The sequence below is a fragment of the Falco punctatus genome (genome assembly GCF_963210335.1).
Source record: "Falco punctatus genome assembly, chromosome: Z".
Classification (NCBI taxonomy): domain Eukaryota; kingdom Metazoa; phylum Chordata; class Aves; order Falconiformes; family Falconidae; genus Falco; species Falco punctatus.
The window spans coordinates 26,165,891-26,191,328 of NC_137586.1; the positions used below are offsets into that span (position 1 = coordinate 26,165,891).

Here is a 25,438-nt window from a genome sequence, read left to right on the forward strand (position 1 = left end):
AAACAGCTTGGCATAGGGAACATGGATATGTTTCCCCTAGTTTTCTCAAGGTTTAAGTGCAAAGAGTACAATCAGAGCTCTCAAGAAGAAAGAGAAATGGAATGAAAGCAACAACTTCTGTGTCTTCTATTCTTGCTCAGAATAATGAGATTATGTGAAAACAGTGTGACATGCAACAGAGAATTTTACAGGCATGAGTTGGTTACCTTATATTGGCGTTTCCTATGTCACAGTGTTACTTGAAGAGCTGGGACCTTGTACATATTCTTCTACTGTTGTTCTGCTGATAAAAAAGAAAAGAAAGCTGTCTGTTCACCTTGTCTGCCCTGGACTATATAAAGAAAGCATTTTGCTGATGACTCCAGAAGAGGTTGGTGTAGCAGGAAGAATATAGCATTTTATTAAATGAAGTAAATTCCATGAATGAGACTTGAAAACCTTGTTAAATCTGCTGGCTGCAAGTTCCATCATATCATAAAAGCTTTTGCTCTATATTTTGTTTTCCAAGAAAAAGATTTTTCACAGCAGGGAATTCTCTTACCTCACTCTGCATTGAGTTAAGAATCTTCTGAAGCATAACTTCTACCTGCAAAGAGGACTAAATGAAGAGGATCAGTTGGGTAGCAGTCAGTATTTGTATTGAGTGCAAGCATGCATTCAGGTGTAGATGCTTGCACAAAAGCATCTGATTAAAATTACATAGTAGAATATGTTATGGAATATATTAAAAGCTAATGTTAGAGATGCAGCTCTGTCTTCTCATCACTGTCACTTGCATTTTCATTTGTTTCTTGTTGTTTCCTTCCCTAGTGCTTTGTCAGCAGATCACCAAGTTGTTTACAGGTGTTGGATATTAAGACAAGCAATCTGGTACTCTTGTCTTTATTTCATTATTCTAAAGTAGTCAGTTGGCCCCATTCCAGAAGGCAATTATATCGAGATAGATAGCTGACCTGGAAAAAACAAGGCTGGGTATGAACAACTACTCTCATTTCTTCTGTCGCTCTGGCCTTTTTTCTTACAAAAGCAGGGTGCCCCCTTCTCCTTTCTTCAGCAAGAAAATATAAGCAAAGTCTCCTAGTCTTCTCCATTCCATGTTTTGCAGGAACTTGCTGTGTTGCTCTTCCTCTTCAATTCTTTTTTTTTTTTATCATCTGTGGAGATTTCTTGAATACATGACAAAAATAAAGTAGCTGGTTTTAGATAGATGTATTCTGGGTCAAGCAGCAACTAGGAGTGAAAGAAAACCGGATAATATAAATAGCAAGAAGAGTATTCCCCAGCCTCTTATTAGAATAATAATTTTTAAAAAGCTTTGAAAATCAAAACTTTAAAGACTGCCATTGTGGAATCTTATAAGAACTTATTCACAAGTGATAATATTATTTGTATTAGTTTTAAAGAAGACACTGCCATGATTTTCCTCCAGTCTTTTGTTACGGCAGAGAACTTCTTTCCCAGGAAGCCTTTGGAGTCAATCCATTTGAAGGAATAAGGAAAATGGACACTGGTTTCAAATGATAAGTGCTAGCTGCTCCCACTGCAGCCATCTAAAGAGAAGTTAAAAACTGTCATCTTCTTAACGCACTAGCCTTGCAGTGTCATTTACCACAGAGATCGTAAGACTCCTTGTGTGCCTCTGGGAGCATTATCTTGTGAGAGATCAGCCCTGAGGAGAAGGACTTGGGAATGCTGGTGGACAAAATGCTCAACGTGGCCTGGCAGTGTGCACCTGCAGCCCAGAAAGCCAACTACATCCTGGGCAGAATCAAAAGCAGCATGGCCAGCGGGTTGAAGGAGGTGATTCTCTCAGTCTGCTCAGCTTTTGTAAGACCCCACCTGGAGCTGTGTTCATCTCTGGAGGCCCCAACATGGACCTGTTGAAGTGGGTCCAGAGGAGGCCACAAAGATGACCAGAGGGCTGGAGCAGCTCTCCTATGAAGACAGGCTGGGAGAGCTGGGGTTGTTCAGAAGAGAAGGCTCCACGGAGACCTTATAGCAGCCTTCCAGTACTTAAAGGGGAGCTTATAACAAAGATGGAGACAAAAGTTTTTTGCAGGGACTGTAGTAATAGGACAAGGGGTAATGGTTTTAAACTAAGAGAGGGTAGATTTAGATTTGATATTAGGAAGAAATTCTTTACTGTGAGGGTGGTGAGACACTGCAGCAGGCTGCCCAGAGAAGCTGTGGATGCTCCATCCCTGGAAGTGGTCAAGACCACACTGGGACTTTGAGCAACCTGGTCTAGTGGAAGGTGCTCCCGCCCATGGCAGGGGGGCTGGAACTAATTGATCTTTAAGGTCCTTTCCAACTCAAACCATTTTATGATTTATCATTTTTCATCTGAATTCGTTACATCAGAAAAGATAAATTCATGTGATTCTTGGAACTCCATCATGAAAGGGGTGTAAGTCTTTTCAAAATACAATATGTACTTTTTAACAGTTATTAAGGCAACAGTAAGAGTAATGATATGTAACATGATTTGCCCATAAGTTCAAAATTACATACAAAACAGATTTTGTGAACTAGTGGTAAGGTACTGTTCTCAGACATCCCTGTTTGATTCTTCTAGAGCTTTGTTCTGCAGACTTCTCATTAAGCATACCTGTTCTGCTAAGGATGTAACTTATCAGTTGCACTCACTAATACCAGAAAATGCAATCTTTAATTTTTGAAATCTAAAACCAATTTTGTTTTGTTGGTTTGAGAATCTTTGCTTGTTTTCTGATAAGCTGCTTCAGCTTGTTCTTCCAGGAAATTTAGAGCAACACCACCTGAGAGGTTCAGTGCAGCTTGAACTCATTGCCAGATTCTTAAATGTTGACGTACAAGCTGCAAACCACTTCTGCAGTTTTTTGTTTAAACATCATTTATACTAATTAGAATATCCAAAGTATAAATAAGTTAAGTTAAATACACTGGAATTTAGTTTACTAGTTATTGGGGAAAATCATGTAGTTGTACCGCAACACTCAATTTTAATAATAAACTTTTCCATTAGATATCAGGTGAAATCACCATCTTTGAAGATACTCAGAGTTGAAATGGACAAGGCCCTGAGTAATGTGAGCTAAGGTGGCCCTGGGTTGAGCAGGAGGTAGGAGCAGGCCATTTCCAGATGCCCCTTCCGGCCTGAATTGTTCTATGGAACTATGAAGTTACTTTTGTTGATTTAGGTCTTACTGGAACTCTAACATAAAGATGTAATAAGAGATGCAGAATAATTAACAAAAGCTGTATTTTTAGCCTGTAAAGTATGTAATAAAGACAATGCTAAAAGGGAGAGTGATTTTCTTTGGCTGGAAAATAAATTTACTGAAGTACGCTGAAATTCAAGTAATGCAAAGTAAACCAGATGTTGGCTCAAGTGAAATTAAGAACAAAGTGGGTTTGAAGAACAACTAGCCATCAGAATTTCTGCTTGCATACTATGAAGAGTTCATGGTTTATCTAAGAGTATTGGTTAGCTTTTTAAAAGCTAGGGGAAAGGGAAGTGGAATGTTTGTTAACACCAGAAGTGTCAAGTGGTCCTGTCAAGCAGTTACAGCCATACAAAACCCAACCTATGCTCATGCTTTTGTTCTTCTTATTGTGAAAAGATAGTTATAAGCATTTCAAAGCAATCTAGTCATTGATGTTGTAAGTGAAGTTTATGTATAAATGGCATGTCTGAGCAATTTAAGACATGAATCATTGTAAACAAAACTGTTTATCTTTTTTATGCTGAATTATGTAGTGCATGTCTTGCTTAAATATGAAAGATAATATTGGTTGAATGTTCCGTTGAAGAAGAACAATGAAGGTGGTGTGAAAAGTTCTAAATCATGTAGTTCAAGTAGTATATATAGAAGGCTAAACATTATGAAGCAGTTTGATCCATCAGTTCTTGAGCTGATGCAGTTCTTGATCAGTTTTTAAGGGAAAAATTAATGAAAAAAAGTACTACTTTCTTATTTTACAGTGCACGTGATCAGGCCAGCAAGTCAAATAATCCCTGATCCTTTCATATGGCAATGACTTTAGAGATAGATGTTATTTAAAGTACTGGGGGGGGGGGGGGGGGGGGGGGGGGGGGGAAGTGACAATTTGTTAGCTAAGCAGATTTTTAAAAGCACCACTTCCTAAATGATCTTTGTAAAGGAAATACTAGCCAGGTTTGAAAGGATTGTTTCACTGTATGTTTAATAATTTTCAACAAAGTTAGCATTAAATGCTGAATTTTGTTTGAAAAGCCCATATTTGAGAATGCATCCGTAAGTATAACATATCAGAAGTCAGAAAGTGAGAATGCAGTAGTTCCTAAGTATTTGCTTGTGAAATTGGGTAATTATGGTAAGTATTAAAATTTTAATAGGACCATAAAATGCTTTCCTGTTTTCAGGGGCTTATCTTGCATCTTCAGGAGGGAGACACATTATGTTTTTTGTATTACTGATCTAGCACTGTTTTTTCCATTAGTGTGACTTATTTCAGAATTTTGCAGTTGCAGAGTTATAAAAAATCAGTAACACATTTGAGGTTAATTTAAATACCATGGATATTAATTGGTGAAATATATTTTCCATTCTAATGATCGTATCATTATATTTAGGTAGGATGTCTGAAGCATATTAGCAATCAATATGTGTTGACATATATTGACATATTGATTTGGTACGTCATCCAAAAAAAAAAAAAAGTGTTATTTTCTAAAAATTTCTCATGCTTCAAAGCATTAACAGAGATTCTGACTGGATGTACTGATCCAGAATTGCTAATTGAATCCCTTACGGTACATTTAGTCAATCAAACATAGCACAGTGAATGTATCTTGAGTTTCTGTAGACTTGGAGAACTCTAAGACGAGATAGTTGGGAACTCAGATAATTGAGTGGATAGGGAGAGCAAGTTCACTGTATGGTATTTATTTCTGAATAAGGAATCTGTAGCATTACTACTAGTTGTAGTAATTTTTCAACTTTCTGTATTATGGAAACTGTATCAAATTCTGTGATTTTCCAGTGTGCTTTTACATCAACTGTTTTGCTGTGTGTTTATGTTTAAACATACAAAATACTGTGAAATTTAAGTGATAAAATATTTTTATTTTTACTCCCAAATTTATTGTTTGGTTTGTAATCCTTTTTGTCTTCAGTTGTACTTTTCCTACGTTTAGCTCTATTTCTGGGACAGCTGTTGCTGATGACAGAATTTTTTAGTAATAGTTCTTTTAAAGGAATTGTAAAATGTGTATTTTGTCCTTTGCAAGCATTTAGTTTCAGTGTGATGCCTTATAGATTACAAATAAACACTAATATGAGTAAAAGCTGTATTTTCAGAAATATAAGAGCATGCATACTGTATTAATATTTCTACTAAAGAAAACAGATCAGCTTTATTGACATAAGAAATAAACAGGCTTTTGGATTAAGAAGGTAGAAATCATGCAGCTAGTTCTTAACAGTGTTAATAGATTCTACAGTAAATTTGGACCTGATAATATATATATTAACCTGTGTTGAGGCGCCTGGCTGATTCTCTGTGATTTCTCTTTTCCCAGCACAAAGGATGATCATTTTAATGTTAGCATTCAACCCCCTGTTGGAGAACTGCTTTTGCCTGTTACTATGTCAGAGAAAGACTTTAAGAAGGAGCAAGGTAAGAAATATTTCAGCATCTTCAATAAATGCATGTGAAGAGGGCTGTGTGCCTTTCAGTTTCCAAGTGTGTACAGCAAGTCCTTCCAGTATAGCTATTTGTATTAGTCTTTATTATTATTCAGTCTGATAATAATGATTTAATTTAAAACTACCTCTAAAAAGATGCTCAGTGGTATTGGCAGCTTTTCAGTGTGCCTTTAAAAGCACAAAGCCCTGAAACAATCTTTGGCCTCAGAGAGTTTTGGCTTCCTGTCTTGGAAGTGTGAATGGCTTTCCTGCTAGCAGTAAAGCAGAAAGTTGGGGGCCCAGCTCAAGGAAACAAACCAGATAGACATTGATATCGTGTCTGTGTTTACTAGTCTTTATTCCAAGGCTACTTTTAAATACTATTAATATACCTGTTTCTCAGCTACTTTGAAGATTATTTTAATCTTTTTGCTTTCAAACACTTAATATAACAAAAAATACTCTTGTTGGAATACTATTTTAGAGAGGTGACATTTTTATACACGTCTGCATTCTTCTAATGTTGCATCTTTAAAGAGTGTAGGTTTCTGATGCTGGTCCAAACACAACCTCCACAAGAGCTTTCAGTGATTTGAATATTTTATACAAAGTAATTACAGAAAATTGTACTTAGCTTTCACTGTGTGTTAAACAGAGTAGTCCGTACTTCTGTCCTTAATTTGGATATGATTCTTGGATATTTAAAAATAAAAACTATTACATTTTGGATTCATTCACATATAATAGTGTTTACTCATCTATCTCAATGTATTGGGATTTACATGTGTAAATCTCTTCACATTGAGAGGAGAATATACCCATGGGATCTTGTCTCATTGCAGTGTAAGGCTCAGAAACTCAGTATATCCGTCAAGCAGTCAAGAACACCAATGAGTAATGCTGTGTATTATTAATTATTGCTTTTGAGTATTTCTTGCTTTTGTATTTTTGAATTATTAAGAAAGTAATTTGAATATTGCCCAGATCATTTTCAGTTAAGGTTATGGCTGCAGTGAAAAGTTAGGGGATTGTGCTTTGTTTTCTTAACCAATTGATACTTACTTGCTGTTCTTACCCTTTGCTGGCTAAAGTCTGCCTCTGCTTTGTACCTGCTCAGCAAGCCAAGGTGAGTGATTGAACAAGGTTGTGGCACATTTATTTTAAGCTATACCCTTCTAAAAACTGTAGCTAAGGTAGTGAAAGGAAGGCAGGTTACTGTGCTTCTTCCCCCTCCCCCTGTTTTTATATTTGCTTGCTTTGTGATGTTTTGATAGAATTTTTCTATGTTTTACTGTGACTGAGGGCTTTTTTTCCTCCTGACTGGCCATACAGAACCACGAGCACATAGAAGAAGTGTACTTGGAGAATAGCTGTGGTCCTCTGTGGAGTTGTTGCCAAAATTCCTTTTTCTTCTGCCATTTTACTTCTATGGTTGTTGATTATTTGTCTGAATAAACCTGGCAGCTGTTTGCTATGTTTAATAGAGCAGAAAGGCTACTCTGAATAAAGCTATTTGAAAATTTGTTTATATGAAGTATTTGTAAATCCATGAAGGTCTCTTGGCATTTCTGTATCGCTCTCTCTGTCTTCCTGAATTCATTCTTTGATGCAGGACTTGATGCTGGCAAATTTACCACAGGTTTAAAAACCTTTTCTATTGCATCTTTTTTCTTACAGATATCAGTTGTTTCAGCCTATTCATGGTAATAGAGGACTCCATTCTAAATTTTACATATGTATTTATTACAAAGATCTAGGAGCAGCTAGCATTTGGGGAGAATTACTGTGTGATCTTGCTAAATGAAAAATCCAAATTGCAATAATAAATGCAGAGCAATTTAGAAGTTGGTATATATTATTCTATTTTGTGTTTAACTTCAATTTGTCTGTATTCTCCAAATGAATCTTATTTATATAACTTGTTTTTCACTTGTCATGCTTTTTCTTTTTCCTTTTTTTATACATTGTTGGTCATAAGATGTTTTGAGCCTTGTACCTGGAGCTGCCTTATTTTATTTGCAACCAAAACAAATAGGTAAAAAATAGTGAATGAGTGAGGAGAATATTAGAAATGCAATATTTTATTGGAGGAGAATGAGAATATGTATGGGGTTTAAGGATTTTCACATCTAAATTGCATGTGTAACCTAATAAGAATGCTAAAGAGGAAATGGCCGGTATTATACTGCTGTGTAGAAGACAATTCATTGCTACACATCTTTACTCAATTACACTCTGCTGTTTTGCATTGTCTGTTACATTTGTATATGTCCATTTTCTTCCTGATGGCATAAGGAGAGGGGAACAGACAGGTTATTGAATATTCATGGCTGTGAAGGTTATCTAGTGGCAGCAGCAGAGAACCTCAAAAGCTGGATTTATTCACATGCTGTGCATGATAACACTTACCCTTGCTATGCTGTCTTCCCTTCCCTTCTCTCCTGAGCTGGGGAATCCTCCGATGAGGTAATTCCCCAGAGCAGCAGCTGAGGTAGTGGTTGATGTTGTGACTGACAATTTGGAAACAGTGGATAAAAATGGTATTGCCCAACTACTCTTTACCGTTCTGGTTAAATATTTTTACAGGTCTTCAGGCCTTCAGATTTTATACCCTCTTCTACATCACATCCCCATGAAAAATCCAGTTTCTGTAGCAGGATGTCTGCATAAGTGAGACATGTACTGTTGGGAACTCTGTATATGAATTTTTACTTGACTGCTGTTCTTAAAAATCAGTTGCAAAACTCCCCTTGCCTTAGTTCAAAATAGGATTACTCTGGTAGCTTACATACTGTGTTACCTACCAGTGTAATTTTTCCAATTCCATTTCCTCTTATTATTAAAAATGTGTACAGTTATTTCATTGTATCAGTTAGTTAACCCAGATTAATTGCTGCTTTCTGCTCTGACTAGAGTTTTCTTAGATTCGTATGTTTCAAGCAATATTAAAGGTGGCATGCGGTTGTTATAGCTGGATATTAATCAGAGTTTTTATGAAGGTGTTTTTAAAATAGCCAGTTCAAACTACTTTAAGTATAAAACTATTTTTCGCACTACAGAAGTGTTTTTAAATTATTTTGTAGATTTTTTTTTAAAAGTGTATACCCGATTCACATTAAAAAAAAAGGGGGGGGGGGGGGGAACAACAAAAAATAAATACCTTGGTTAAGTAAACAAATTGTTTACCTAATTTTATTAAGATTTATATATCCAACTTGTCTTACTAACAAGCAAGATGCTAATTCTTTAAATGGTTGGACATTTACTATTTTCTGGCCCTTGACTACCATGAGCAATCATATTTGATGCCCCTTAATTAGAGCACCAGTTTTTTCTTTCCAGGTTCTTTTCCACCTCAGCAATCGAAACAATACATTTGCTTACCATGCTGCTCTCCTAAGTGTTCTTTTGCATGTAAATTAATCTTGATTCAGTTTACACTGTCATGCTGAGTGGTACAAATTGCCTATAACAATAAAACAGCATGAGTTAAAAATAAAGGGGGGTGAAAAGGCAGATTGAATGTGTGCCTTACTTGATAGGATGTTACTTTGCTTTATGCCAATACATTAGTCGACGATAATGAATCTTCTGTTCTGAAAAGCATGGTTTAGTTGATTTTTTTAATTTTACTTCAATGGAGCAGTACCTTGTCTTTTATAGAGCAAGTTAGACAAACCATTAATGACAAGAGTGTTAAGGTTAAATATGAAGCAATGCATTCACTTCTCTGAGTGCTATCCATCTTTCCATTTACAGGAGCTTGACAAAAGTACTGGCTTTGTACAACATTTCCTTTAATTACATGCTGCGGGAAACAGGCTTTTAACATAAACATAGTTGCATTCATTTATTCAGCATTTGCTCTTCAATAGAGCTTAATGGAGAAGGTTTAAATCCTAAATGAGTACACACATCTCTCAGCAGTGTTATGTCAGTCCCTGTGCTCTGCTTAAAAGCAGTTTTAGTCTGCATATGTAGTTTTTAAAGCTTTTGCCTAATAGTGAAGTTAAAACAATTTGAAACAGAATGTTCTATTCCCAAGATAAAGCTGATCTTTATAGAAGTTGTATGCTTGGTTTTTATTTTCTTCAAGAAAATGTTCAGAAATACCCTGTTATTCGCTTATGAGCCATTCCATTTTTACTTTGATATTTCTTACTTTGTGACAGCAGCTGATGCACGTTCTAAGGCATCAAAATGTTGCATTTATTTTTTTAATTGCTCTATTAAGAATCTTAGGGCAGCTTGCTCTGTATGTGCAGCCCTAAAATACTAGCCTTTTGAGATTTCTGTGGTTTTTTTCATTGTTCATGTTGTTGTGGATTTCATATACTTCATTATTTCTGCCTAAAGTACTGTACTCCGTTGTTTGTCTGCTTTTTCAGCTTCTGAACATAGCATAAAAGTACACACACAATGTTAAGTTGTAGTTACTGTTGGGTTTTAATCAACACAACCGTCCAGCAAATCATTCTTCTAAACAGTGGATGTTGATAGAAAAGTGGTGGGTTTTGTTAAAATGTCCTTAAACAAAATTTTCTTTACTTTTTTTTGTCGTATGTTTGGATGTAATCTTGTCATTTCTGTTCCATTTTGTTGTGATATTAAATATATTTTAATTAAATAGTTTATTGTGACATTTTAGAGAGATGGATACTAACTGCATTTCCCAGTTTCTAATGTGATGACTTTATCTTCATGAACTAAATTAAACCAAGGACTACTATCCGAATTTCATTATTATTTTTAGCAATTGGATATGAAATCATAACTAAATGCAGTGATCTTATGATTGAAATATTACGAGGTGTCTTTGTATATGGTCTTACTTAAGCTGGACTTTTCCAAATGAGTCTTACTTAGTATTTCATTTCTGTGTTTACATCCTTCTTTTAAGTTACGCTTTTTGTGAAAAAGCACCATCTTGGTTTTACAGTAGCATTAGTATCACACATATCATTCTTTGGTTATTAGTAATCTGTTTCTAATAACAGGGCATTGCAAGTAATAAATTACTGTAATTACGTGATTTCTTATAAAATTGTTTTTTCAATGAATGATTTAACTTTCAATGCAAATGTGTTTTTTTTGTTTAGAAGTCTCTTATTTTGGTTTTATGCTTAGTAAGTGAGCAAACCTTAAAGTATTCATAATGAAATACTTAATGTTTCAGGGATGCTGACAGGAATGAATGAGACATCTGCTACAATAGCTGTTGCTCCGCAGAACTCTACTAGACTTGTAATAATTGAGAGGGTAGTGAAGGCAGCAAACCTGGGTGTAGTCCCTTCTGGTCAAGATAACATACACAGGTAAGATTACATGTCATTCATAGTGCAACCACCTTTTAATATGAATTTGTTAGTTAAAAATTCATCAACATTTGATAATATTAGGGAAAATTTTATTATCCGCGCCTTTAATGCATAAGATACTGAATTACAATGTTAACAGAATCCGAAGCAGATATGAACATATGCCTAAGTATCCTCAGATCTTTATTTGAATGTATGTAGAACAATCAGACAGCTATACTTTACTGCACATAGTTAGGGGGAGTTGGCCTTTCCTGGTTTTGTTTCAAAGGGAAAGGTAGCCTTTTAAAGCACAGTACTTTCAAGAGCTTCTGTATGGTTTTGGGGGTTTTGTTTCTGTTTCCAAAAGTAAGTGGCCTTATCCAGGTATATAATCTGTGAGAAACAGCTTGTTTTTCCCACATTAATTTTTTACCCATGTTATCCAACTAGTTAAACCTAGAACCTGATTTTTTCCTTTTTTTTTTTCAGTTGGATGAAGTTCTCTGTAGATGCAGGTTGACCATTAAATAGAACATTTCCTTGTCCTTCCTATATACATGCAAGGAAAAACAGGGATCAGCCAAGAAAGTCACTGGTCCTACCTAAATTCAACATGTTACTTGTAGATCAGTCCATTTCATACAAAAGCTGTGGTACAGGATGTCAGTGGAATTGATAAGACTGCTGGTTAATGACAGCTTTTAATGTGATTGACTCAAAATATTTATTCCCATGAATCTGTATGGCTTCTTACTTGTGACTGGCACAAACAGGAAAATTGCAATGTGTGGAAAATTGAGTGGACACAGATAACAACAGCAAGATGTAATTGGAAGCTGTTAATCTGGTTTTGCAGTAAGAAAATTCATACACCTCTCCTAGCATCTACTAAAACCGTTCCAGAGTGTGAATTATCTCTTTAACCCCATGAATTTTGCTATTTCAGTTAGAGCGAAGTATCTTCTTTTAAAGGAAAGATTTTTCTTTGTTTTCCTTTGGAATTTTGCTAACTGAGGTGACTGTTTGGAATAGTGAGAGTCCTCTTAGCCTACACAGGACTAATAACCTGATATTTTTCTTTGTTGCATTTATTCCTTCTGGCATCACTGGGCATTTGTATCGCATTGCATTAACATTAACCCAGCTGGATTTTTCTGCGTATTTGATACAGTCAATGATAAAATTCTGTTTCACCATAAAAACATGGTACAGCTAGTGCAATTGCACTGAAATGATTGTCACTATTGACACCTGCTCCTCCATGAAAGAGTCCTCATTTGTTGCATCCCTGAGGGATCTATACAGTCTGCGTTTTCAACATCAATTCAAAGACTAGGTGAGAGAGTCAATCAAAAGAAGCTTAAGTGTATGCAGCATACAGGTGTTCTCCATCTTTACTGTGTCCATCACATGAGACTTAGCACATAGGGATGGATAGTTTTGTGACTGAGTCTCAAAAAGGCTCCCTAAAATAATAGCTTAGTTCTTCACTCAGCCACAGGTTTCCTGATTATAGAAAAGTTTCTAATCTGATCTTGCTTTCTCTTGCTGGTTTTTTTTTCTTTCTCCTTTTTTTTTTTTTTTTTTTAGTGGAGGTTTTCCATAAATCAGAGTCTTTGACCAACAGTAAAGAAATTGAAGATGTACATCCTTTTGGGTACACCTCTTCAGAGACAATGGTTGAAGGCATGTTCTGGTCAGGCTGAAGTATTCAGAGTGCTTTAGCATCCTGAAATCTTCTTTTTTTTTGGATTCAAAATAAGATGTATTCGGTCAGCCACAGTAGTTACAGGATAGTTTGCATTTATAACATCCATCAGACAAAAAAAAATTGTTTATAACAACTTAAATGGCCTACAGGAAATGTCCAGCATTGATAAGTATTTAGAAAATACTCCTTCATTTGCTTCACCGTAAGTAACTGGAATTCACAGATAATACGTTGTCAGAATTGCACCTAGTTTCTGGTGAGAACAGGAAGAGAATATTAACTAATTGATACTGTGATGAACCTGTTCATCTCTTAAATAGTGCTACATTATCATTGAAGTAAATTCTAGATGTAGATGGATGAGTATTTGAGATAGAGATTAGATAATGAACACTTTCAAAACACTGAAACATAAATATTTTTATGTTTTTGTATATATATAAACTGTATACATACATCTGGATAAAATCAACTCTGCCATGAGAGTAAACAAAAATGGAGTCTCTTTTTGCAAAATCTCATGGCTGCAAGAAGTGTGCCATCTTTTATTTGTGTGACACGTACACCATTTCAGGATGAGAGAGTAAACAGTCACCTTTTACCTTGACAAAGCAGTTACAGATTCAATAAAAATATGTTAAAGCTGATGTTTCTTCCTTTTTCTGTAGTATTTTCATTGTGTTGTTTGTTGCAAGGGGCATTTGAGTGAAAAAATTGCATACAGGAACTTGTTTCAGCTCGTCATGCTGCTGTGAGGACTACTTGAGTTCACTTCTTGGAAGTTCTTAGTACATACCCTTTTACACAGGAAAAGTAGTGCTATTTTTAAACTGACATTCTGCACTGTGTAGCATGAATTGTATTAATCTCTTAGTTGGTCATCCCCAACTGATTAAGCCCTATTTAATAACGGCCAATGCCAAGAAGTTTATATTGCCTGGTAATGCAATATACTCATTCAAAATTAAATTGTATATATAAGTGTAGCTAATGGACATGAACGGGTGCGTGTTTCTTGGTTTTTTTCAGTCTAAACATATTTGTACTCATGACAAAGGTGATGTCATGATGGTGGGACCCAATTACTGCTCCTTAAATTGATAACCCTATTTAGGATTGTATTTTTGCACCAAGTGAAAACACTCAGAGCAAATATAATGAAGATCTGAAAATAAATACTTGAAACAAATATCAACAGAAGAGCATGTAGTCACCAGTGAAAAATGAAATAAATGTGAACCTGTCAAATACATTGGCTATATATTAGTCCGTATTACAGTATAGCAACACTCATGTACATGCATTTTTTTCTCTCTTTACCATAGGCCTACTGAATTTTGATATTTTACTTGAAATGTAGTAGTTCATCTGTTAACTTACTGTAGAACAAAATGCCAGATAACAGAGTTCGATTTTAAACCCTATTTTCTGACCTGTTTTATTTCAAGTGATAGCTGCAAAAGTTTTTAACTCAATAGCCAGTATTGCAAATAGCGTATTCATATTCATATATTTGCAAAATACATTTGCTGTACAATTTTACTTCCTTAAGTGTAGTTACCTGCTCTTCAAATGAGTTTAAACAAGCTATTAGATTACTGGGCCTTGTAAGAATGTGAGAATGCACCGTACACAGGCTTAATAGGATTTAACTATTTCATGTGTTTGCTCTCTCTTGCTTTTGTTTTCAAGGGGAAACATTATTTCAGTTTTAAAGGCTTTACTAAAAGCAATAATATGAAATAAATTTCAGAAGAGGTTGGTTTTGGTGTTTGGGGGTTTTTTTGAGCAGGAAGTATGAAGTCTCCTTAAATGTAAAAACTTCAGAAAGCAACATGTATTATTTTTCTTAAAATACTGTTTCACAAGAGTGATTAGGGTAGTTCAGTGTTCTGAGAACTGTTGTTTGTTAAAAATATTTTGGAAAAGGAAGGGTTAGAACTGGATTGAGGAGTGCATAGATGTTGACAAAGTGATTTCAAAAAGAATTAGCTAAGGCACCAAGCTTCTGCCTTGTCATTCAGACCACATCTGTGGGCATCACTTGAATATATAAGACAAAGATGTTGAAAGAAAAGTATCTGTTCCTGCAGGGAATTAGATCAGTCTGAATAACTATGTTTAGGGACCCAGTACTTTTCAGTCAAAGTATGTCAGCTGTTTGTTGTCAGTGAGGAAAGTCTACCACAAAATTTTCATTCTTCAAGGTAAGAGCATACATCTTTGAGGACATTAATTCCCTCAAAGTCAGTTGTTCTACTGACCATCACTTCAGTTCCCTGTCTCTGCTTGGGCAGTAACATTCATTGCTGTGCCGGTTTGGGCTGGGATAGTTAATTTTCTTTGTAGTAGCTAGTATAGGGCTGTGTTTTAGGTTTGTGCTGGAAACAGTGTTGATAATTCAGGATGTTTCTGTTATTGCTGAGCATGGCTTATACAGAGTTAGGGCCTTTTCAGCTTCTCACATCACTCCGCCAGCAAGCAGGCTGGGAGTGCACAAGAAGCTGGGGGTGGGGGGGTACAGCCAGGACAGCTGACCCCAGCTGGCCAAAGGAGTATTCCACATTGTAGATGTCACACTCAGCATAGAAAGCTGGGGGAAGAAGGAGGAAGGGGGGAGACACTGGGAGTGATGGTGTTTGTCTTCCCGAGTAACCGTTACATGTGATGGAGCCTAGCTTTCCTGGAGATGGCTGAACACCTTCCTGCTGATGGGAAGTGGTGAATTAATTCCTTGTTTTGTTTTGCTTGCATGAGCAGCTTTTGCTTTAACTATTAAACTGTCTTTATCTCAACCCATGAGTTTTCTCACTTTTACCCTTCCAATTCTCTCCCCCATCCCACCAGGGTGGGAATGAGCAAGGTTTCATGGGGCTTAGTTGCTGGCTGGAGTTAAACCACAACAATTGTGTTACATATTAAAAAAAAAAATTGTAGGCTGTTCTTCCATATTTCAAAATGTGATGAGATAGAGACACTATTAAACTCAAGGTCTTCAGTAATTTTCTTTTTAACCAACACAAGCCTTATTTATCCAGAAATGCTGTTCATGCTAGTGCTACTTTCAAGATGTGTTGCTTATTCCTTTCAGATGAATATTCTGAAAGTTCCTCAGGTCTTTTCTTCCTTTATTCATTTTCAGCTCCATAACCTCCTATCAGGATAGGTAATCTTAATTTTATTCGCTTTGAATATAGCAAAAGACAACAGATGGTGATAGAATGACAAGACTAGTTGCAGACTTAACTTTAATCTTAAAAAGACTTGAATACTCTTCTGATCCTCTTGAAAGTGTCAAAATATTGTCTACTATTACATAAGGCCCTCTGCATGAAGAAGAGGCATTTCAGGGCAAATTGGCTTAGGAAGAAGATAATGGAAATACATCTAGAAAGCATTTCTTCCCTCTACCTGCAAAATACGTTACAAAAGCTTTGTCTTGGCAGTAGCATGCTGCAGAAAAGTCCGTTCAGAGCTGGGATCAAAAACTGGGTTTGCTTCTTCAGTCTTTCACTTTGTCTTAAGCTTGTGTGATTCCACTGATGTCAGAATATGGGATGGAGAATCAGGCCATCTTTACCTGCCTACCTCTTTGCCTTCCACTTTCTGAAGCATTTCTTAAAGGGAATGCATTGTACTCTAGTAGATTATTTCCCTCAGTGACTGTGGCTCTGGAAAGTGATGCAAGGTAGAACACCTTTTCCATATCTTTCATTCTGGAAGACTTTACTTGCATGCTGCCCAACCAGTCAGTGAGATAAATGTCTGAACCCATCAGGGTGGATATGAAAAACAAATTTTAGTCAACCTCAACTTGTTTAATAATCCATTGGACTCTAGTCTGCTGATGCTGTTGTATTTTGGAAGAAATCCACAATTAGGAAAGAGCTGGGCTAGAAAGTGAGCATGGTGTCATACCTATCTCTGTTCTGCAGTTCATCAGGATGGCCTTAGCCATTGACCAGCACTCTTGCGATACATGACAGCATTAATTTCTGTACTCTAATTTGAGACAGTCAAGTCTGTAATTTCAACAGCCCAATGTGGGACAACCAGAGAAAATCAAACCTCAGCTTCTTTCAACACTGAAGCCTTAATCTGCTTCAGAACAGCCATTTCACATTTTAAAATCCTTCTCCATTCAAATCATGACAGTGTTTTTTCTAATACCTTCTTTATAGAAATGATCTTTTATAGATCTTTTTTATAGAGATCACCAGAACTTGCAGAGGAAGGATTGTCATTTCTTAGTGTGTTGTCATAGTAGACACCTGAATTAGCACCAAGCAAGCTAGTTTTTAAACAAAAAGCACAAAACAGCACTTCTGCTTGTTGCTGGGGCCGGTCTGTTGAGCTCAACCACAGCTGCATGCAGTGACTGTGCTGCTTCTGGGATCTGTATTTGTTAAGGACACTTGAGTGCACCAAACAGATATGCCAGTTTGTTCAGCTCTTGCTGTGTAGTACATCATTGTTTACTGTACCCACGACCTGTGATTTTGTGAATAAGAAAGCATTGAACAAGATGTAAAATATCTTCCACCTGTCTTTTGGAGACTTGCATTACTATCCTTTAGCAAAATCAAAAATGTACTGTGTAAAAATCAGGTAATATGACACTAAGCACATTGCAATGGATGAGTATTGAAGTGCTGAAGAATGTAAAAGCAACTAGCAATACAGAAATTTGCATAAAATGCTTAAAAAACAGAAATCCAAGGATCAACACTTGTTTTTCCCCAGTCTTTATTCCCCACCCCGTGCATCAGACTGACAGTCTGGTTGTATTCACCCCTTTTTATCATTTTGCAACCTGTCATGTCCCATTTATAGTATATTGGCAGACTGATTCTCAAAGGAAAGAGGGTTTTGCTTACAGACAATTTTGATTGTCAGAGAATGGTGTGCTTAGTAATCAGTTATCCTCCCCACATGTTTTTAAATCTAGCAACACAATGCAGGGAGAAAAGGTATGTGATTGTAGGTAGGTTTATATTGAACAAAACCCCATTTAAAGGGATCTACCTGGAAAATTTCTCTTGTGATTTTGATCTTTCAATTTGTACTGAATTTGGAAGAATTCTTAGGCAGAAAGTTGGTGATCAGACCCCATCAGCTTACCATAACTAACAACTGCATCTGCTTCCAGTGTGTCAGAAAGGAGGGGCTATCACCTGTCTGTTGGGGGTAAGCACAGTGTAGAAATTTCTGAGAAATCTAAATTGTTTATAGTTACACGATTTGAATCCAAACGTGTTTTCAGTAGCTGACAAACAGGTCTTACAAATCCAGGAAGACTTTTTTAAAGAACTTTACTGCTTTGTGCGCACACAGAAATCTTTCCTAAGATTTTTTACTAAGCAATTGGCCTGTCAGAGAGCTCAAATGAAGTGAAATCTACCTCTGGCAGTAGCTCCTTTGATGCAGTTATGTGGGCTGTTCTGCTTCTGTGGTTCCTTATCCGTGGGGCGCAGTCATCTTTTTCTGCTCTTCGAGAGAGCTGCAGTGGGTAGCCAAGTAAATAAACTTGTAGTAGACCTGCAGCCCTGATTTTGCTTCCTAGTTTCTCAAGTAGGAATTAATCAGAGAGCTAAATACCCTAGGCAAAACAGTTTCTCTGGTAGCCTTTACCTGTAGGAGATCGAAATGTAAATGGAATAGTATATCCATGTCCACAGTATTTCAGGCTTTATTGTAGCCAAAAGTTGTAAACTCTTAATGTTTTCTCAATTTTTGCTAGAAGTAATTCTAGCGCTTTTTTTATTTAAAAAAAAAAAAAAAGTCCCGCTAAACTAACCACTTATGTTATTTTTGTCAGCCAGGGCTAAAAGTCTTTCTGATTAGTCACTATCCTTAATAAATATTTTTATGGTAGGAGAAAATGAAAACTGATTTTTTAAACATGAAAGTACTTAATTGGTAGTTTCTACTAGATATTCCTTAATTTCTTAATCAAATCGTAATGTTCCAAAACCTTGATATTTTCTCCCTGCTAACAAAAGGGCCCTGTATGTATCAATGCAGGTTTCATGTATTTCAGCATATAAGGATTTTGATTAACTGGTACGAAATACTTGATCAGGAATGCCTTTCTACAACATAATGTTAAGGCCCTTAACATTTTAAATATATTGTTGTATTTAAGGACCTTACATATGGGTCTCAAAATTTAAAAATAACTTAAAGAAATTAAATTTGAAGTTAACATTGAAAGTATATGAGTGAGTCATTTTAGATAGGACGTTAATCAAAATAGATTGTTCTAGCGTAGCTTATTTGCTGTCCACTAGAGGACAGCACTGCTTTTGTATCTGAATGCTGTAAAGTGAAAAATAATGTGCAGCATTTTCTTTGAAAAACAAACAGGAACCTTCTGAGCCAGTTGTTTAAACAGAAAACATTTAACACTTTAAAATAGCCGAACAGAAGAGTATCTTTTATTTGAAAGATCTCTGAAGAAGTTAAATGTTTTACTATTTTTCTGTATGGGAACTTTCTTGGAATTAAATAATTTTTCTGCAAATTAAAATTTATAGCCTGTTTTTAAAATGGACTGTATGTAATTCTCAAATACTTATCATATTAAATGCCTTTTAAGAAAAATAAAAATAACTGACTAGATGGGGAAACAAAATAGATCGAGTATTACAATTATAATTACAATAGGTGTGAGGAGCAAATATTTGGTTTCAGGCTTTTAGTTTATTGAAGTTTTGGGGAGGAGATACAAATACCTACATATAAAAATGCTGAAATTTTTTGACTAAAGGTAAATTTGGAAGATGACAAAAAATTCATGCAACTTCTTTTTGAACATATGTATTGGGCAATAAGTTCAGAAGACTCACTTCATTCCTGCATTTCTGTTAGAGGTATATTGCAACTGCTCACTGGCAACTGAGGACAAAAAATCTTTTTTGACAGGAGAACTAAAAGTGGTAAAAATATAGTACAGATTTAACCGGAATTTATTTTGCTATTTTATTATTTTATTAAACAAAAAAAGAGTTAATATTGCAAATATTTACATTATGGTAATGATTTAGGTATTTTGAACAATTTATTCTAAAATAGTGTTAAAATTGTATGAAGGTACTGGAAAAAAGAAAATGTCAAATTATAATATTTTTAAGGTAAATATTCATTAAATTCTATGATTAATAACCAATGTTAAACAAGCGGGTTTTTTTCTGGAGGTTAAAATCACTAGTTTAAGAAAATATCCTTCTTTTTGTGAGTATATTTCTGCTTATGTTTTAGTATTAAGCTTACTCTGTCCCCAGGTAAGAACTAATACATAGTATTGCTATTCCAAACACTTCTTTTTCATGTTTTAAGGCTTACTCAGAGAATGATTACAAGTAATTAATAATTTAGCCAATTATTTGATGAAATGTTAATTTAAAAGTCAAACCTGTACATAGATAGAATTTAGTAGATTAAGGTGAAGATTTAGACTACTGAAAATACAAATATTTTTATTGTCCACTTGATACACTGGAAGGTACTTCGTAGTTGTTTTTTCTTAGATCTGTAAATTGAAGACTAATTCAGAGCAGAATTTTTTCCCCCCTTTGAATATATTCATTGCATAACTTGATTACACATTTGTCAACTTTGGACTAATTATTTTTCTACAGCTAGGGCAGGGCATTGCATCTTCTGATTGTCTTTCTTACTAATAGGATTCTGTCTGCTTCAGCAGGCAGTAATTGAAGGCTTCATGTACAAGATTTAAAGAAAGGGCAGAGAAAAAAACAAGTTTTAGCCTCCATGGGCTGTTGCCACTGTTTCTGGTAAGCAGTAGGACAGAAAAAGAAGAAAATTCTGCTAGAACAGGAAAACCAAAGAGGAAGAGGAGTGCCTGACAGGATAGAATGTATGTTTTAGTGCTGTTGAATTATGTGTAACAAATCCTGCACTGCTGTAAACAAATGTCCCGATAGTGAGTGTTCAGGTGTAAATTTACTTTCTCAAATGTTGAATGTTAAGAGCAGATTTTGAGTGAGTTACTGTGTTGCTGTCTGTTCACTGGCATGGAATTTTCATAACCTTTCCCTGTAAAAATGCTTTTCCTGTATATTGTAGCTATTTTCAGTCTACAAATAAAAAATAACTGCTAGTCTGCAGTCAGGCTAGTCATCATTAAAAAGCCTGTGTTTGGCAAATGCTTTCACATTGTAGTATCTGATACACTGTGTCTTTCCGTTACATCAACTATAAATCAAATGTTGTTATGTGATAATCATTAGCAAATCTTATTTTCATGACAAAGAATATGTACTTGATTTTTAACTCTTGAAAGGCTGAATGACTTTCAAAAAACATACAGTACTTCATTGATGTTGATCTGGAATTTGATTACTAATATATATTTCCTTACTTACTGATAGGTACTATATTTATGTAAAAATAATGCATGAACAGCTCCTCTTTTTTTGCAATGTCACATATCCTCAGAATATTTTAACAAAAAAAAAAACTGGAAAAACTCGGAGTAAGCAAATATATCTCACACTGTTATGTTTCTAATCTGTCTTGATTTTTTTAAATGGGAAAAGTGTTAACAGCTGCAAATCTTCCTAAATATTTTTAGTGATGTAAAATAAGCTTTAGAATTAATTTTATCACAGAAAGAAAACTAGAAAGTAACTGCAGTATAGCAGAAACAGCCATCTTGAAACTATTAGTAAATATTTGGTTCTGTTTTCTGAATGGTATTCTTATTTACTTTTTTTCATATTCATTGATGCATCATTTGTTGCAACAGAACCATGCTCATAATAAAACTTCTTATGTTAAGAGTTGTCCATAGGTCAAATTCTCTCTTTTGGACTTAAAACCAACCAATTTACAAGCTAGATTTTAATGTACCACAGTGCAGTTTCCAAGGCTTATTTCAGTCTGTGAATTCTGATTGGGTTTATTATGGTTTTTTTTGTTGTTGTTGTTGTTTTTTCTTTTTTTTAATTTAAATTCTAACCTTTAAGGCAATATCAACTTTCAGAAAAAGTAGAAAATAATTACTGACCTTGTGGGAAAAATAAGTTTCTTGCACAGAATAAATATCTACTATATAAAGCAATTAATTTTTGCTGCTGAAAGATTTTTTTTTTAATGTGTTTCTGGTCTAAGTATTTAGTTGAGCACAACACACATTTTGGAAAATCCACGTGGACTTACAATAAAACTAAACATGTAAATACAGGAACATATATTTAGTCAAAAAGCAGCTGTTAGCCAAAATCTTTCAATGCCAGTATATTTAAAACATCTAAATAATCAGGAAAACAGGTTTGCTGCTAGTGTCTTCTAACCAAAAGTCAACTGCTTCATCCTTTTATAACTGTATTCAGCTTCACAGATCACATAATTTTGTTTCTAAAGGGAGTTTTAACACAAACATGCTTATCTTCCCTATTTTAAGAAGCAGAATTTGATTTTCAAAGTTCAAAAGCAGTGGTAAACCCATTGTGTGGTTGTTCCTTCTATACACCCTTTTTTAATGATGAAATAGGTCATCCCATTCTGTTCCAGTTCTTTTTTCACTAAGCAATTCCAGACCATTGATATAAACCGATCAACCACTGCTAGTCATGCATACTGACACTTTGTGTAAAATTATCCAAGTATCAGACCCTTTGCACCTTGCAAACCACATACAAACTCACTTTTTATTGATGTTACATGTTTTGTTCAGAGGTATGGAAAAGTGCTGTTGATCCCCCATGTGATTTTGCAAGTACACGTAAAAATACCAGTGCAAAACTCATCTGTGACACTTTGGGCCACCTTGGCTTTCGCAGAAGGCTGACTTTGTATCACTTTCAGCTTTTAATAAAAGAGGGTAAAATCGAGCCTCAGGGCTATGAAACACAGCAGGAGTGCCAACTACCAACCTATTTATGTGCATACTCAGACATAATCTGCTTCTGTGTTGTCCCAAGACGAAACTGTTAAGTAAATAAAGTGACTAATAGGACTATTGTTTCTATAATTATCCCCCTGTCAAAATCAACAAGAGAAATAGTCATCTCTTACATTGCAGTGCAAATAGATGAAATCATTAATATAACTAGCTAAGTAGGTAATTTTTATAGTAGTAACGTTGTTTTAGAACATCCTATTAAAGGGAGAGGTCTTTGAATGTATCTGTAATCCGGACAAAAGAAATGGATTGACCTGTGATGGGTGACATTAGGGAAGTGCCCCATGTTTCCTTAATTAGTATAATGTGTTATGAGATTTTGATATGCTTAGTTTAAAAAGAAAAAAGACAGAAATTACTTCTCGTTTAAAGAGAACCTGCTTCCTGCTTAAGTGGCTAATATTTTAATTAAGTCTGGAGTGAAGTTTTTTGAGTATCTCCTGATAAACTCCCTCTTTTATGTTGATGGTAATTAAACAGATCCCCAAGGGCTTGGGTAGGCGCTTTGCAAGGCCCATGCTAATTGTCAGACATGAGACACTGACCAGTTGGTTTGCTCTTGAATAGCCCACAGCATGCTGTCAGCCCAGCAGTTTGATTTTTCTGTATTGTGAGCTGTTGTCAGGGCTAACTGGGTCCTATTGTGGCTGAAGATGTTTCGCAAATTGAGGCAGATGGCTCTGATTCAGACACGTGTCATTCAGAAAGAGGAGAGGAGATTGGCCCTGCAAAGTGGGGTCAGACTGGGTCACAGACCTGCTCTACACTTGTTAGTTTTTTCAAAAGCCCATGTGCAGCAACTTTGTTGTTGTCAAGTAAGGAAGGGTGGTGGGGGGAAGGAAAAAATTAAGCTTGGTGTGCTCCTTGTGGAAGATGGAAGAGGAGGCTGTTGCCATCCTCTTCCTTCCCATCTCTTGGGCCTGGCTGTGCATGTAGAATGAATTAACAGGATTGACAGAAGTTCATTGTGCCTAAAATGGCTTTTCAGTCAATTGTGGTGCTTAAAAGGTTAGTTTTGCTTTTAATTCCATGTAATTAGTGGGTTCTTCATGTCTTGGAATTTAGTAACAGTACATTAGTCCTAACTTTTGTTTATCTGATTGGTTGGATATTTTTGTGGCAGATTTTGGGGAGGCTTGTTTTGGTTTGGAGTTTTTTGTTTTGTTTTGTGGGTATTTTTTTTCTTTGTAGGATTTTTAGGAACTATATTTAGAAATATTGGTCACAATTTCAAGATTAATTATTCTGAAGATAACAGACAGAATGATTTGGTCTCTTGCTGTTAGGATCATTTCAAATTATCATGTTGGATGTTTATATCTTTGACTATTTTTAGTTTGAATTAATTCCCGGTGGCAGGAGGATGGACTTTTCTGACAGTACAACAGTTTGGGGGTTTGGAATTTTCTACTCCATTTAGCATAGTTGCATTTTCTTTGGGACACAAGTGATAGTTATCCATGGAAAACTCTCTACAGCTGAATTCCAGCTGTCCGTGTGCACAAGTATGGTAGGCGAACTGAAGAAACAGAGTTTACATTAAGATTTTATTTAAATAGAATTTAGTTTTTACTATTAAATACATAATTTTGCATGACACGTTTTTGTCCTTCTTAAATGCAAAAATATTTACGCAATGCTGAACAAATTCTTTCTGAAGAATTTATGGAGGTTTTTATGGTTTATCCCCTGAAATACATTAATGAAATTGGAGGCATTTTATTATATTTGAGCTCATTTCACTTTTGCAGAAAGAAATATTAGCAGTCTTTGACCTTAAAGATCCTCGGTGATTTTTATTTTTCATTTTTTATTTTTCCTTCCCCCTCCCAGGTTTGCAGCTAAGACTGTGCACAGTGGGTCACTGATGCTAGTCACAGTGGAGCTGAAGGAGAGCTCTACAGCACAGCTCGTCATAAACACTGAGAAAACCGTGATTGGTTCTATTCTGCTGCGGGAGCTGAAGCCTGTCCTGTCCCAGGGGTAACCTGCTTACATCTGGACTTCAGAATCTGGCACGCAACAAAAGTGCCTGGCATCCACTACTGCTGCCTTTCATTTATAATAATAGCCCTTCCATCTGGCAGTGGGGGAAGAATACACTCTTGACATTCTTGTCTTCTGCTTTAGAATGCTAGTGTGTATCTATCATGTATGCAAGTCCTTTCCTTTTTTCTCTGCGTGCTAACCAAAGAACATATATTTTACTGTCAGTTATCTGCGCTTCTAAATGTATTTCTCATTTGTTCTACCCTAGACCTTCCCTCTCTGCTCCCTTCCCCCGCTACCTTTGTTCCCCATCCATTTTCCCCACTGTAGTGGACAGATACTAGATGATAAAGTTCAAGGGAAATCACACTGCTTGAAAACTGAGTTAAAATGGCAGGTAGGCTCCAGCAGCATACAACAACTATATGCTTCAGAGAGATTTTGTTGCTTAAGTGTAAAAGTACAATAGGTATAGCAAGTGGTGTTTGCTTTCTGGAAATGCTTGTAAACCTGAACTTGTCTGTTAAGAACATTGTTCCCACCTGCTGCCATTTTCTCAAATGTTTCAGTTAAGATGCCAATAAAGTAGTGCTATGAGCAGAGGCTCCCTCTTTTTTGTTTTGGTAGAGAACTGATAACAAGGATCGCCAGTATTGTATATAAATGGTCAATTAAATTAAATACTAACAAGGTTGGACACTACATGTGCATCAGCAAACTGTTCTTGTGAAAGTACCCAGTGTTTGTGCTCCTAATTTGTAGTTTTCTGCTATGCAGTTACATTTCTGTTACTAAACAAAGCCAGTCTGCCTATTTTCAAATTGGCCCCTTCATGAAATACTGATTGAATTATTAGAAATTA

The 25,438-nt window shown here is 35.7% G+C and overlaps 1 protein-coding gene across 6 annotated transcripts in view; it reads left to right on the forward strand.

The window, feature by feature from the left end:
• The window catches only part of AP3B1 (adaptor related protein complex 3 subunit beta 1), a 161,602-nt gene extending 136,429 nt beyond the window's left edge, over positions 1-25,173 (forward strand). For 5 of the 6 annotated variants that reach the window (XM_080370906.1, XM_080370907.1, XM_080370903.1 and 2 more), the window contains exons 25-27: positions 5,543-5,640; positions 10,825-10,963; positions 24,421-25,173. In XM_080370906.1, coding sequence (XP_080227032.1) covers positions 5,543-5,640; positions 10,825-10,963; positions 24,421-24,574 — 391 coding nt within the window. In that variant the 3' untranslated portion in view covers positions 24,575-25,173. Of the gene's footprint in view, positions 1-5,542; positions 5,641-6,739; positions 10,799-10,824; positions 10,964-24,420 lie in introns of those variants that run through there. The other variant, XM_080370908.1, reaches the window with a different exon arrangement.
• Positions 25,174-25,438: the final 265 nt, after the last annotated feature.